The following is a 15,451-nucleotide window of genomic DNA, read 5'->3' on the forward strand; positions in this document are numbered from 1 at the left end:
GGTACTATGTTATAGTTGTGTTTTTTATAACTTATCTGACACACTGCCGTGTGTGTATATATGTAGCGAATAGTAGCAAATATGTTATGAAAATCATCTGAGTTCGATTTTTTTTAATGAATTAGGATACAAATAAATAGAGTTAAAAAACATGTTGCTCATTTAATATACCTAAATAGCTAAGAGTTGAAGTTTTGATATACTATATGGTTTGAAAATTGAATCCAAATTAACCTAGAGGTTTTTCAAATTAGTGCAGGAAACAGATAGTATAGACAAACATCTTGAAGCAATTTGTAAGGATAAAAAATTGAGAAAATTGCGTATTCGTTTCAAAGTGACAGTTATTGTGAAATTTCAGTGGATTTTATTATCTGTATAAACTTGTATCTTTACGTGCAAGCGTAACCTTTCTACTCTACTTGTACGTAGATTTTCTGTTTTTGACTCTGGATACCCAAATCTTTTCAGTAAAAAATAATTTATGTTTTTTCACTTCCTATAAATGGCCAAACAATTATAATGTTAAAGTATTTTTTTTTGCAAATAGTCTCTGTGTAACTTTGCTATGTACATTATGTAGTAAATATGGTCTGATTGTTCCGTAAATATTGTTTAGTAGTTAATTAAAATGTATACATACTCATTTAAGTAAGTATATTATCTATAGAAATTCCTTTAAGATTTTAGTAATTCTCAATAAAAAATAACATGACAATCAGATATAAATTAAATTGGATTGTAAATTTTAAAATATTGTAGGTAGTAATATATTGTAGGTAACATTAATTTAAATATAGTTATAGCTCTAACTAGTATAATTAGATTTTCATATCGACTTACCGATTGGCTTAATAAAAATATGTATATTTTAAAACTTTGGTTCTTATTTTTTACATAGTAAGTTAAATAAAATTTTACACACAACGAATTGTTAACATACTTTTTTATATTATAGTAGTATGCAGTTTACCTGATGGTAAGTGGTCACCGCTGCCCAGCTATTTTTGTAATCGAACAATTCAAGTGTCAATTTAGTTCCTACCACTGAGGACTAAGTTAGATGTCTCTGAATAAGTGTCTTCTACATCAGCGCTTGACACTGCTATTATGAGGCAGAAATCATCGATATACTACGTCTTTATTAGTAGTATATCGATGGCACGTCGATATACTACGTCTTTATTAGTAGTATATCGATGGTAGAAATAGAGCGCTGTGATTCCGGAGTCAAAGGGTTCTGATGGGTTCTGCCATCTTTACTTTTGGGTTACTGGAGGCTTAAATCAGATGCGAACAAAAACATTTTGTTCCGTCTAATTAGTAATAATCAGTTTCTCCAATAAATAATAGACAAGTGAATTGGTAATAATTTAATGTCCATTTAAATTCTTTGGCTCAAATTATTATTAAACATTATTGTACTATACATTCTTACATTTTAATCTTAATTTAACTATCTACATTTAATTTAATATAATTATTATATTATTAATAATAATGCCAGGATCCGACAGATGGCGCTGTGTTTGTTATTAATGTGTGTTTAAATTATAAACCAAAGTGGTTTACTATACGTGTTTGTTTGGTGCCACATTTGGACTCAATAGGTGGCGCTGTGGTCGTCTTATTAATGAAATCAAAATGTAATTAAGAAGTTATAGTCCGCGCCAAACTGCTAGTCCGCTCTGAAGTTGTTGCGAGCAGTTTAGCCATACAATTTGCTATGGCGACGCGATTCATTTCTATATTCAGAGCGGACTAGCAGTTTTACGCGGACTATAAATTCGTAATGCCATCTACTGAAATGGACAGAAAAAAATCTGTCAGTCAAAATATTTTGTTGTAATTGTGATGCCATGCAAATTTTTCTTAATGCAATTTTCACCAATGGTTTCCATATTTTGTTGACAAATTATTGGATAGATTAATTTTTGAAAACGGACATAAGATACCTTAACAAGGAGATAGAAATAGCTAATGACCTACAAATCTATCAAGGTGGTATTCTCAACAACGCCATTCGGTTTGAGTCGTCTAGCTCGGAGTCGTACTATGGGTCTGGGTCTAGGCCGTGTGCGGGGCGGCGCGGTGGCGGCGGCCGCGTACTGGCTGTCGAGGCAGCAGCGCGGGTCACCGTCCGCCAGACCAGTAGTTGACGGGCAGAAGGGAGTCGCGAAGTCCTCTATGCAGAATGCGCCTGATGCACTGTAATGGTTTGTTGGAGTTAAGTGTCAATAAACACATATTTTTTTTATTTTCAACACAAAATAAAGAAGTATTCGTTCCTACAATGACACCACAGAATGATTTATAGGTCTGATTAAGTGGCTTATTCGAAAGAAATGGACACTGATAATATGTACTGAAATAAAAAAACATAGCTTTCCTCTTATCGTACACTTTTTGCGTTTCGACTGCAATCTAACTGCAAAATTGCAGTTTAAATTCATTTTTTGTCTTGCATCAGATGCATCAGAACTGTGAAATGTATGGTATTTAAACCAAATTTAACCAAATTTGGTTTAAAAATCCTGGAAATTTGTAGTGAACATTCAAATTCGATGTTGAATAAGAATAAATGAATTGTGTGGTTAAAATTAAAATTAAGATGAAACTTAATTTTACAATCGAAAGCCGGCGTCCGCACCTCCCCCTGGTAGCAGATCGATAACACGTGGCTGCTAGCGCCTCATACATCTGGTTCCTACTTGCTATTGTGCAGCAGTACGTCATGGGCGCGGGCTGTCCCAGCAGCACGGGCAGCGCGGCCCGGTCGCTACAGGCCGGGGGCGGCAGGGGTACTCACGTCATGGGCGCGGGCTGGCCCAGCAGCACGGGCAGCGCGGCCCGGTCGCTACAGGCCGGGGGCGGCAGGGGTACTCACGTCATGGGCGCGGGCTGGCCCAGCAGCACGGGCAGCGCGGCCCGGTCGCTACAGGCCGGGGGCGGCAGGGGTACTCACGTCATGGGCGCGGGCTGGCCCAGCAGCACGGGCAGCGCGGCCCGGTCGCTACAGGCCGGGGGCGGCAGGGGTACTCACGTCATGGGCGCGGGCTGGCCCAGCAGCACGGGCAGCGCGGCCCGGTCGCTACAGGCCGGGGGCGGCAGGGGTACTCACGTCATGGGCGCGGGCTGGCCCAGCAGCACGGGCAGCGCGGCCCGGTCGCTACAGGCCGGGGGCGGCAGGGGTACTCACGTCATGGGCGCGGGCTGGCCCAGCAGCACGGGCAGCGCGGCCCGGTCGCTACAGGCCGGGGGCGGCAGGGGTACTCACGTCATGGGCGCGGGCTGGCCCAGCAGCACGGGCAGCGCGGCCCGGTCGCTACAGGCCGGGGGCGGCAGGGGTACTCACGTCATGGGCGCGGGCTGGCCCAGCAGCACGGGCAGCGCGGCCCGGTCGCTACAGGCCGGGGGCGGCAGGGGTACTCACGTCATGGGCGCGGGCTGGCCCAGCAGCACGGGCAGCGCGGCCCGGTCGCTACAGGCCGGGGGCGGCAGGGGTACTCACGTCATGGGCGCGGGCTGGCCCAGCAGCACGGGCAGCGCGGCCCGGTCGCTACAGGCCGGGGGCGGCAGGGGTACTCACGTCATGGGCGCGGGCTGGCCCAGCAGCACGGGCAGCGCGGCCCGGTCGCTACAGGCCGGGGGCGGCAGGGGTACTCACGTCATGGGCGCGGGCTGGCCCAGCAGCACGGGCAGCGCGGCCCGGTCGCTACAGGCCGGGGGCGGCAGGGGTACTCACGTCATGGGCGCGGGCTGGCCCAGCAGCACGGGCAGCGCGGCCCGGTCGCTACAGGCCGGGGGCGGCAGGGGTACTCACGTCATGGGCGCGGGCTGGCCCAGCAGCACGGGCAGCGCGGCCCGGTCGCTACAGGCCGGGGGCGGCAGGGGTACTCACGTCATGGGCGCGGGCTGGCCCAGCAGCACGGGCAGCGCGGCCCGGTCGCTACAGGCCGGGGGCGGCAGGGGTACTCACGTCATGGGCGCGGGCTGGCCCAGCAGCACGGGCAGCGCGGCCCGGTCGCTACAGGCCGGGGGCGGCAGGGGTACTCACGTCATGGGCGCGGGCTGGCCCAGCAGCACGGGCAGCGCGGCCCGGTCGCTACAGGCCGGGGGCGGCAGGGGTACTCACGTCATGGGCGCGGGCTGGCCCAGCAGCACGGGCAGCGCGGCCCGGTCGCTACAGGCCGGGGGCGGCAGGGGTACTCACGTCATGGGCGCGGGCTGGCCCAGCAGCACGGGCAGCGCGGCCCGGTCGCTACAGGCCGGGGGCGGCAGGGGTACTCACGTCATGGGCGCGGGCTGGCCCAGCAGCACGGGCAGCACGGCCCGGTCGCTACAGGCCGGGGGCGGCAGGGGTACTCACGTCATGGGCGCGGGCTGGCCCAGCAGCACGGGCAGCGCGGCCCGGTCGCTACAGGCCGGGGGCGGCAGGGGTACTCACGTCATGGGCGCGGGCTGGCCCAGCAGCACGGGCAGCGCGGCCCGGTCGCTACAGGCCGGGGGCGGCAGGGGTACTCACGTCATGGGCGCGGGCTGGCCCAGCAGCACGGGCAGCGCGGCCCGGTCGCTACAGGCCGGGGGCGGCAGGGGTACTCACGTCATGGGCGCGGGCTGGCCCAGCAGCACGGGCAGCGCGGCGGCGCGCGCGGGCGGCACGCGCACGGAGCAGCGCCGGCCGCACGGCGCCGCCGCGCGCGGACGGAACAGGCTCTCCGCCTGGTAGCAGATCGACCACACGTGGCTGCATAGCGCTTCATCTGCAAATCACGTCAATATAATGTTAGAAGCGACTAAATAATAATTTTAACAATGGTAAGACTCTTCTGGTTTGACTGCTGCAACACAGATGTCCATCGACGTAAGCAGGCACACTGCCCTGTGCCACCACCTTGTTCCTGTAGTTCCGGGACTAGAATAGGACTACGGTATCCCCTGCCCGTCGTAAGAGGCGACTAAAAGGGTGCTTCCGGGGTTGCCGGCGGCAAGAGTGGAAGCTCGAACCGTCCGACAAGAACCCCGGGAAGGACGGCGGCATGTGTGATCGCATGCCACTGTAAACACCGGGTGTGCGGGAGGAGCGTAAACTGCTCCCCCAGGGCAAAGCCCGACCGGAGCATCGCGCTCGGAGGACTCCGGTTGTGTTCCATCGGAGATCCACCAAACGCTGAGGAAGGCCACACGTCGTCGGGTACTTTTTGAAGGTTTCGCCCTCGAAAACGAAAAAAATAAAAAAGGTATGATCACCACCTAGCCTGACAGGAAATTCCCTTTGCAAGGAACTTACCCTCGATTTTATGTTGATAACAAACCTCTGAAACCTCATGGACGACTTGAAAACATCGACACAGGTCGGTCACTCGTACCTTCCTAGAGTACCTAGCATAATGAAGTAGGTATGCTTCGATCATTCTTCAGTTATGGAAAAAGATCCCTACATTGAAACATTCAGAACAAGATTAACCAAACAAGAAGTAACAAACATACTCGGGGTATCCTCGCAGTAAGGCTGACTGCGTCCACCGTTAAGACAGAAGTCAGCATGGCCCAGCCTGGCCGCCTCGCCGTATCTGCCCGCGTTGGTGTGCAGCACGTGGACAGCGCGCGCGTCTCCCGGGTCCAGGCGTAAGGCGGGCGCTGAGCGGATTAGTGGACGGGCTGGGTCCAATCCTTGAAAAAATAAATCATAAATAAAAAGTCCATAGTATATGTGAATAAATGTTTAAGCTTATGGTAACACTAACAGTACTTTTGTATCGAGAGTTAAGAGATTTTCGTGGGCCATTTGAAAGATAACTTCGTTAAGGCTTTGCAGACAGAGACACCACACTACCTTCTACTTACACTTAGATGGACGATTCACATGATAAATTGGTCACGATTAATACCTGATAAAATGTATTTTTATTGATTAGATTTATACCGTTCCTTTGAGTGGATCACTTAGCCCTTTAGCAAAGCATCTGTGATCGACTTTGGACAATGCGGTTTATGCACTCATATCAGTGATGACCAAGATAGTTAGGTACAGATCAATATTAGTTGAACTATTTGCCTATTTGTACATACGTTAGTACTTTAAAATAGAGAGATAATTTTGATACTGTTTATAAAATAAATTTACCAATAATCCTATTCATCCTAAACGTGAGATAGTTGGCCATGATGCCGCATAGATGCGCACCGAGGGAGTGCCCCACGCAGGTGAGGCGGTCGGGGCGCAGGCCCGCTTGCCGCAGCGAGCCGAGCGCCTCCGCGACACAGCGGGCCACGGGCCGCAGGTTGTGTACCGCTGCCACGTAGCACGGCGGCTGGCACAGTCTCCCCCAGTCCAGCATGAATACGTTATAGCCGCCGCGACGCAGATATGCTGATGGAAGGTTCAGTATTAAGCGTTAGGTAGATACTAGGAAATTTTGGAAGGTTTCGATTAGATATTTACAATTTAAGTTCATAAGAAATCGCTGTAATAAATTAGTTAAATTCAGACCATCTAACCAAACCATCATTTTTGGCAAAACATGTGCAAAACATTAAATAGACAAAAATATTTTTGGTAGGTACTGCCAATGATTTAATTATCATGGGGTACCACATCCTACTTTTACAGCAGTCGTCGCCCTGCTGTATTCTGCGGACCAGTGTACGTGTTCCATTAAATCCTCAGTAATATTTATGATCGACTACGTGTGGGATTACTGAGTTATCTTAAAGTTGGCTGTGGGGTTTGTAAATATCAATATGCCAAATCTTAATATAAAATGACCTGATTGCAGTATTATAGTCTGATGTTTTATCGTACAATCCTTAAATAATTTAAACCAAAACCCCAAAGTACTTAATATTGCAAAGGCAAAAATACGTTTGGCGGTTGTTCCTCTGCAGTTGAACCACTTCAGGTTTGCCACAGTCCAAACTTATAGACGACAAACTTTCCAACCAAGTCACCTTTTCAAATTGGCCTTCATGAACAAAGTGAGCAGTAACCACCATAACAATGCCATTTACTGCATTACCGGTGAAAGCTGTGGGAAATGAATAAAGTGCATCATAAGACGACCATCGTCTTATGTATGCAGGATCGCTTTCTCTTTTTATAAAATAATGTGGAATTCTACAGTTATGTTTAAGTAATGCAGTTTTTAAAACCTGATTTGGAAGTCGGTGCAAAAGACCACAGACATGCATACTTTGCATGACAAATATTTCCTCCTTGTAAGAATCAAAAAAATTAAGATGCACATGAGTTTTAAATTGTACATTTTCTTTTTTATTTCGCCCTTAAGTTAACTTATACGTGTTTATAGAGGCATAACACATTTTTGCCCCTTTTTATTGAACAAAAGTTTATTCTGCCTATTTATTAGTTACTATTATTGAATGGTATTTGGTGTAGTTTACCATCGTAAGTGCTTCATAGTAATAGCCTTAAAGTATATTTACACTATAATATGTGTTGAATAATAAATAATAACAAAGTCGAGATAATCCATGATTATAAGAAAGTGCAACACGTTTTGTAAGCATGACAATGACATAATGATTACCAGGTGAAAGTAGGAGTCTGAAGGCACTTTTGTATTCCATGTCGGTTGACAACACGTGAAAATTTAACAAACAGCTAGGTAATTCTTACGTAAATAACTAGAACTTACCAGAGAATGTTAAAAAATGCCTACCTACTGAGAATAAGTAAATTTATGGTAGGTAGGTACGTAGTGCCACCGCTGTAGTAAGTACAAATACTATAATTGATTATCTATCGTAAGACGGGAGACCAAATATTTTTCAAAACCTATACAACCATGTAGGGTCTCGAGCAGTTAAAATTACCAATGGTCCTTCGAACCGGATATTTTTTTCGCGTTCAATGATATTAAAATATTTAACAGTCGTGCAAAAATACAAAGCTCAGTTGGATGTAAAAAAGAGCTTTATTGCTATACAATAATCTCTTTAACGCTTATCTTGATTTGAAAGCAAGAGCAATGAAAGAATAATTTTCTAAGAGAAGGAGTTATTACGTCAATCGAATCAATATCATACTTGTGATATTAGAACTGCCGTTGCAACTGGTCAGCCTTAATTTTTTATAAGAAGGCAAATTAAAATGAATACGTAATAGATAATAACATAATATCATACTAACCATCACGAAGAACGATGATTGGTAGAGTATCATCGCCGCCGGCGTAACCATGAATGAGAAGTATGGTCTCGTGAGATGGCTCCCAGCTGCTCTGACGAAGCCAGTCCTCGCTGAAGAGATCCACCTGAAAAACAAAACATACGGAGATTTTACTTGGTTAACTTATTGAAAATTGTTTTTTTTCTATTTCAATCCGGTATACAGAGTTTGGTAGTAAAGCACATGATTGCTTCTCTATGTTCCTCTGGTTGGGACGGGTCTGTCTTCGTAATGGAAAGAAGTTTGGTACATAATCCATCATACTACTCCACTACACATTGGTGTGGGGAAGGTAGTGAGTAGACCACCCGTATCAGATGTCATGTTGCTAATGTGTTGCCCATAAAACCAGGAAGAACAGCTTGATGTACCCTCAAAAGTACGAAAACTACCGGTCTCCAATCCAACTCTTAACCGTGCCTAATGATATTAAATTTTTTCATTGGGGTATATAGATTGGTCACAGTGCCGTACGACAAGAGGCTATCCCCGCTTCATGGCTCTATGGATCATTTAACATCCTGACATTTAATTATGCCAATGGTCCTTAAGCCAGCTTCAAACCATTTGTATGCCAATGAGCATAGACAAAAATGAGGAAACTGGAAAGTGTTTTTGACAAGGCGGATGTGTCAACGCCTTGTTACGCTGCACCGCACTTAGTTTTACTTTTACGAGAGTTCATTTACAATTGGCTAATTTAGAAGTAGTACAACTTCCAAGTGCACAGGCATGTATCATGGCTTCATGTCTACAAAATAAAAACGTGTATGGGTGCCGGATATCCTTACGTGTATAGATAGTATCCGTACCCGCGGATAGGTACCGAAAAAAATAGCAAGGAAATGTAACCGAAAAAAATCTTTATGACTTTTCGGTGTACTTCGAACGGATCTCTTTCTTTATTAAATTTAATTACTTGATATTATACTGTTCTTATTGCACGTTTATACCATAAGAAGTAGAAATAATGGCGTGCAATGGAATATGTTTTCTCATGCGCTTTGCTGCAACGGATTTATGGTAACATTAGTATATGGTAACCTACTAACTAATTAAGTTAGATTTGAAGTCTCCATGTGTGCAGACATTTTGTGGGAACTGTTGTTTCATGATATGCCTAAGTATTTCTGCTAAATTTACCCACATATGTTAACCTGTAATACTTTACTATGTCTCTCCTGGGAGAGGCTTTCAGAGTGCTATTTCAATACATATTTTTATTTTATTTTATTGCATCTAAATAGTAGAAAACTCAAGTAAAGTTGTTTATGGTTATAAATTGCTAAATTCGTCTTTCTAAAAAATATTAAACTCTATCTAAATAACGAACCGCGATAATTCAAATCATAAATTTAAAAATCGAATGTACGAATTATAAATTATTATAAACATGGGGTTAAAATGGTAAATAATATTTCTCAAATTACAGATTAATAATAAAATATAATGCATTGACCTGTCGGTTAGTGGCCAAACGTAGCCCCTTGAGGACAACTAGCGGTAATTTAAACGCATTCCTTCTTTTGCGAAGGTGACACCGATAGCTATCGTGCTCTAAATTCAAATGTTATTTAATTCTTTTTACAATTTATTTTTTTAACAGATTTTAATTCTTTTTATTTTTGCCCGGGTTTTGGGGCTAACGCTGTTTTATTTTTTTTGGTACTTATTTCGTATTCAACGTATTTATAAATAGGTTTTAATAAGTAATGATACGTTTTTAAGTAAGTATACTTAGGTAGGATTTAGATAAGGGATTGAGAAAGTAAAGTGAAATTAGTATAACTCGAAATCCAATTATTTTTATACGTTATAATTTTTCATTTGACAATGTCCCGTAGAAGTATCTATCATTCTCCGTCCTGTAGTATTTATTCGGCCCGGTATTCCTTATTAATTATTTTATTTGCTAAATATAATTGATTTGGACAGATACCTCAACATCATTATAATTACGTATAAAATACAAACACAAACTCAACAAATACGTATAAACTCATTTTTTAAAGTCGGCAAAAATATACCAAAAGGCAATGTAGGGACATTTTTTGATAGGACGCTCATAGAATCTATGAAACAGAGGATAACAATTTAGAAATCGATCCAAAACTATTTTGTATTCTCGGGCAGCGAGTAACGGATACAAAGCCTTTAGCGGTTTTCCGTCCGCGACCTATTCATCGCACACTCGGTTAAGTAGCCACCGAAATATGGCTGCGGTACACATATTTACAATTCCAACACATTGTTATGATTTTTTACACGACTGCGAAGGGTAAGTTATTCAAGCGTATTTACCTATGCCCCATTCTTTGGCTCGAACTAAAGCCCAAACGGCTTGACGAATTTAAATATAAGAGATGAAATGATATAATATACATTTAAAGATGCTGTATTCCTTTTTTATAGTATTACAGTAGTAAATGAGTATGTAGACTTCACTTTATATCACCACTGCCGCCTATTAGACAACTGAGGAAAGCCTGAACTCCTAGAGTTCCTCCTCTCCCATTGCAGATTGATGGAAGATACATGACAGTGACTAATTCCTGTTTTTTTTATCTTCCATAAGGTTTCCAAGAAAGTTTGATAACTATTCAATGATAACAACTGAGAAACACTTTCATTTTAAACCTACACTTCTTGAGGTGCCCTGCGAAACACGGACATGTGTTGCTGGTACTTACTTTCATACTTACTACGCAAAACTTGGTGTCCAAAACGTCCTTTCTACATACTCTATGTAGCTAATTGCACATATCGGTATACGTGGGAATACTACGAACAATGTATGATTATTTTAATAATTTAATCATTTGCGTGATTAACAATAGACTTCTAAGAAAGTAGCTGCGGCTGGTATTGTTTTAACACGTTTTTGTGTTTGTCAGTATTTTTCATTTGCACATAGGTACTTTTTTAATTTACTTGGAGGTAGTCAATTGAAATACTTTTGGATTGCAATAATTTAAAGACACTATTTTATTTTTTGGATGTCAAGTACTGTCCTGTCGGTAATTACTCGCTAAGTATTATATGGAACCTTAACTACAACAATAATAAATAAATTAGCGCAATATATATTATACTTAATGCAAATATCATTTCTATGCATGCCTCGCTCTTTCTAAGATAAACAAAACAAAAGCTGTTATTTCGGATTACAATTTTTGATCAATCAGATTATTATACCAACTAATTAAGAAACAATTTATCTTGTACTTCGCCCTATAAGACAACTTATCGAACTAATTTGTGTACTTAAAATCTTACTCAAAGTTAAATTAATAAAGTTTGATTACAATCAGTCACTACCCCGAAACACGGTTAGCTTGTCTACGTTCCCCCGAGATATAGGTAAATTCAAAAGGCGGTAAATTATTGTATTAATTTGGTATTTAATGGTAATTGTTCATATTATATTTACCACCTTACTCGAGCTGCCCAGCGGTTTTCACCATTGACATTTAAATAATGATTATGATTCCCGTTCAGAGTAAAAATGTTTATGTACCTACCTACTCTTACAATAGTTCATACTGCGATTCAAATCAAATCAAATCAAATCAATTTTTTTTTATTCAAAATGGGTTCTTTACAGATCACTTTTTGAATGTCAAAGCAACTACCACCACTTCACAAGGTGTTTCGTTATGGAGAAGAAGCGGCGAAAGAAACTCCATAACACACCCTAAAAAAAAAAATGTTTTTGACAATGTTAACTTAACGTAATGGTACATGTGGAGCTGGAGCTAATTCAGACCACACCGTTTTGTCAGTCAAATAATCACTTACTTTATAGTACGCTTTTTTACATAGCGTTAGATTAACGACCTTAGGTTCTTAGAGTCCTAATCTTATCTAGCAAAGATTCCAGATGTCTATGAGCATCAGTAGACACTTGCCATCAAGTGGACGGAATGCTCGTTTGCTACATAAATATTATAAAAAAACACAGACCAGAAGTTTTTTTGTATTTACCATTTAGAATTTTCCGTCCGCTTAGCAGCCCGGTATAACCGCTCTACCATATAGCTACATACATTGTTCAAATAATGTAAGAGATGGAAGCGCTACTTACGACTTTCTTCACAGGCTCTGCTTCGGTGTAGAGATGCAGAGTGACGTTTTCATCTGGACACGGCTCTCTCTCCCGCTTCCAGACACAGTCGTCCAGGGTAGCGTTGCTGAACATGTCACTATGCAGGAGTAAAGCCTCCTTTATAGGCTTTCGTTGAGCAGACACTGTTGGAACTCCTGAAATATAATAATTCCAATTTGAACACTTTAATTCGTTGAAGACAGGCGTGAGGATTTTTTTCACCGTTGAAGATGATAAGCGTTAAATTTATAGAACGCACAAAACTTTGAAAAAAATAAAATTGTCGTCGTCGTCGTCCACTCATTATTACACGGGGCACGGGATTCCTCTCATAATTAAAGGCCAATTTCCAATTTCAGAACGGTAGACCTCAAACACTTGAAATATTTTATAAAATTAATTCAATTCAAAATTTGTTTATCAGGACAGGTTCGAATTTGTAGATCTTTTTTATTTATTTATTCGTTAGTTAAAGATAAAATTTATTACCACAAAAGTATTATTTTAATTTAATCGTAACGATTTTTAAAGCATAGTGGACTCCTATTCCTGGCAAAATAAATACAATCAAGTACAAAGTCTATTTACAAGCAATTAAGTATCTTAATTGTTACCAAAGATTAAGACATGACCAAATTACAATTACTCAAATAAACTGTAGTTATCACTGTATTATGCTTTGTCAAAAAATACCACATATTAAAGGTAAGTAAATAATCCATTAGACGTTTTTTAATTCAGTTTAGAAATATTTAATTCAAAAAGATTTTTTTTTAATTTTCGCATTAATTCTCAACTTTCACGATTTACAAATCAAAGTCCTACCATTGAACAGGGCCGCGATTGCGACAACCGCGAGGACCGACACACGCGCCATCCTAGCGGACAGCGGCCCACCACGATACGTACTGCCAGTATTAGTGGTATTAGCGTGCGCGTGCGCAGGAGTCGGGGACGATTGCACTTTGTGCTATGGTCACACATTGGGCTAAAACGGTGAATTCGCTTTTTAGGGTTCCGTGCCCAAATGGTATAAACGGAACCCCATTACTAAACCTCCGTTGTCCGTCCCTCTGTCCGTCTCTCACAGGGCTCTATCTCCTGAACCGTAATAGATAGCCACTTGATATTTTTACTATGGGTTAGGACGAATTTGCTTTTTTATAATATAGAAGTAGTAAATGAGCATGTAGTCCGCCTGATGGTAAGTGGCTATTGCTGCCCATCTGTAATCAACCCCAGAAAAGATAAGATTCCTACCCGAGGTCGGCAACAGATGCGCCGCTACCTTTGAGGACTAAGCTGGAATGCCTCGGAAAAGTCTCCCTTACCACACTCTTCAACCCAGAACACAGCAGCGCTTAACACTCCCGCTATAAGGCAGAACTAGGCTACAGCGAATTTTACCAAGTTCAGTATTAGCGCTTGTTTTTTGATTATGACTGATCAGTTATATTATAAGTACCTAGGTATTTAAACAACCAAGTACACTTTCATTTTACAAAGCCACTTTAACTCCAATCGACTATCGATCTAGTTCGACCACTGTGTGAACGAGGTATAACGTTGTTTCTACGCGGTGTTGTCATTGTGTGAAATTATCGCATAGAGTTATATTCGTTTACGCAATTACAGTAAAATACAAATATTACCTACTTAAAATGCCTATTGATCAACCGAAAAGTAAGTAATTATTGTTAAGTGGGTATGTTTAAGTCAGGGCCGGATTTAAAAGAGACTATCCCGGCCCTCCACATGAGAGGGGCCTCAAAAAGAAACGAAAAACAAAATCAGGTTATATATATTTTTTTCAAACAGTGTTGTTTTTTTTTAACTGTATGGAATTAATAATTTTATTTGGCAGAAAATTCTTGAAAGACTTAAGGGAAAAATGTTCCTTTTTAATTTGGAAAATAATTAGGGGGCCCCAAAATTTCGTTGTTGTAGGGCTTCCACACCTCCAAATCGGGTCCTGGATAAAGTACTAAGCATCGCTAAGACTAGGAGGGAGAGCTCTTTTCTGAAGAGTATGTACTGAAACTATGTAGCGCAGTTGTTACGATGTTTTTGCTTTTGTTTTATTTTTATTTCTGTAGTATAAGTAACTCCTGTTATATTTGTCCTTTACCCTTGGTATCGATGGAGTAAAGCAGCGGACAGCACACAACACAGGACACGAGTGTTGTCGGCTGCTGCTACAGCAGGTTGCCGACCTTTGGGCTACGGTAAGATAAAAAAGTTCGTCGATATCAGATACGTTTTTGGTGCAGATCATTTCGCTTGTGCACAGTTTAATTATGTAAGTATTATGATACGCATAAACTTGTTTTTAGTGAAAGTCGCATCAAAGCTACCAGTCGTCAATAAGCTGATCTCGTTTGCATCAAAACGTAATAATTATAATGCAAAATATACACTAATATTTAATTTCGTAAATAGTTATAGAATTAGTAGTTATAAAGTGGTAGAGCCGTTTATGGTGTGACCATCTATTTCTGCATTATAATAACAGTGTATCTAAGCGCCGCTGTGTTCTGGTTTAAAGAGTGTGGTAAGAGAGACATTCAGAATCTGTGGGGCTTAAGCTCGTAGGCACTGGTTTCTTACTATCAGACTGATTATTAGCTACTTAGAATATAATAGGGATATTAAAAAAATCTAAAGTTACCTAAAGATGGTAACTCTATGTAGTTGAACTGTAAAGTACCACTGCTACCCCCAATGTTTGCCTTTAACTAGAGTAGTTATGTACTTAAATATTGCGTTTCAATAACCGAAATACTTTATATACAGATTTTTACGTGTATTGATATGTTATGTAGAGACGCATGTCTTAAAATATTTTTTACGTAGATATTTTTTTTTGTTAAATGCATGTTTCACCCGAATAAACATTAGACCGACATACCTTTAATGTTTACTATAAATATGAATGAAAATATGTTTTACTAAATATATCTAAAAGTGTTTCGTAGGTCCACACATATTTCAAAACCCGCATTATAAATTAAAAGTAATATGCTAAATATTAGGCAAAGATAAACATATTATTTCAAGTTATTTGTTCATTTAAAATTTCGTAACTGCACCTACTAACTACAAACAAAAGTACCTTCTTGAAATAAGGGTGTTAAAGTTAACTATTTCTTGAATAT

General features: G+C 41.6%; 1 protein-coding gene across 1 annotated transcript; it reads right to left on the reverse strand.

The window, feature by feature from the left end:
- Positions 1–1,352: 1,352 nt before the first annotated feature.
- Positions 1,353–13,959, reverse strand: LOC140749585 (pancreatic triacylglycerol lipase). The gene is made up of 7 exons (XM_073082693.1): positions 13,122–13,959; positions 12,276–12,451; positions 8,153–8,276; positions 6,128–6,373; positions 5,491–5,673; positions 4,604–4,763; positions 1,353–2,208 (listed from the first exon to the last, which is right to left on the reverse strand). Exons 1-7 carry the CDS (start codon positions 13,171–13,173, stop codon positions 1,986–1,988), a joined length of 1,164 nt encoding a protein of 387 aa, XP_072938794.1. The 5' UTR covers positions 13,174–13,959; the 3' UTR covers positions 1,353–1,985.
- Positions 13,960–15,451: the final 1,492 nt, after the last annotated feature.

The sequence above is a fragment of the Epargyreus clarus genome, unplaced genomic scaffold, assembly GCF_041222505.1.
Source record: "Epargyreus clarus isolate Ecla_fem2 unplaced genomic scaffold, WU_Ecla_fem_2.2 ptg000018l, whole genome shotgun sequence".
Taxonomy (NCBI): domain Eukaryota; kingdom Metazoa; phylum Arthropoda; class Insecta; order Lepidoptera; family Hesperiidae; genus Epargyreus; species Epargyreus clarus.

Coding starts and splice junctions, on each gene's coding strand:
- LOC140749585 (XM_073082693.1), bottom strand. CDS start 13,173: ATGGCGCGTGTGTCGGTCCTCGCGGTTGTCGCAATCGCGGCCCTGTTC. Junction 12,452..13,121: donor AATCGCGGCCCTGTTCAATG/GTAGGACTTTGA, acceptor ATTATATTTCAG/GAGTTCCAACAGTGTCTGCT. Junction 5,674..6,127: donor TAGGATGAATAGGATTATTG/GTAAATTTATTT, acceptor TATTTTTTCAAG/GATTGGACCCAGCCCGTCCA.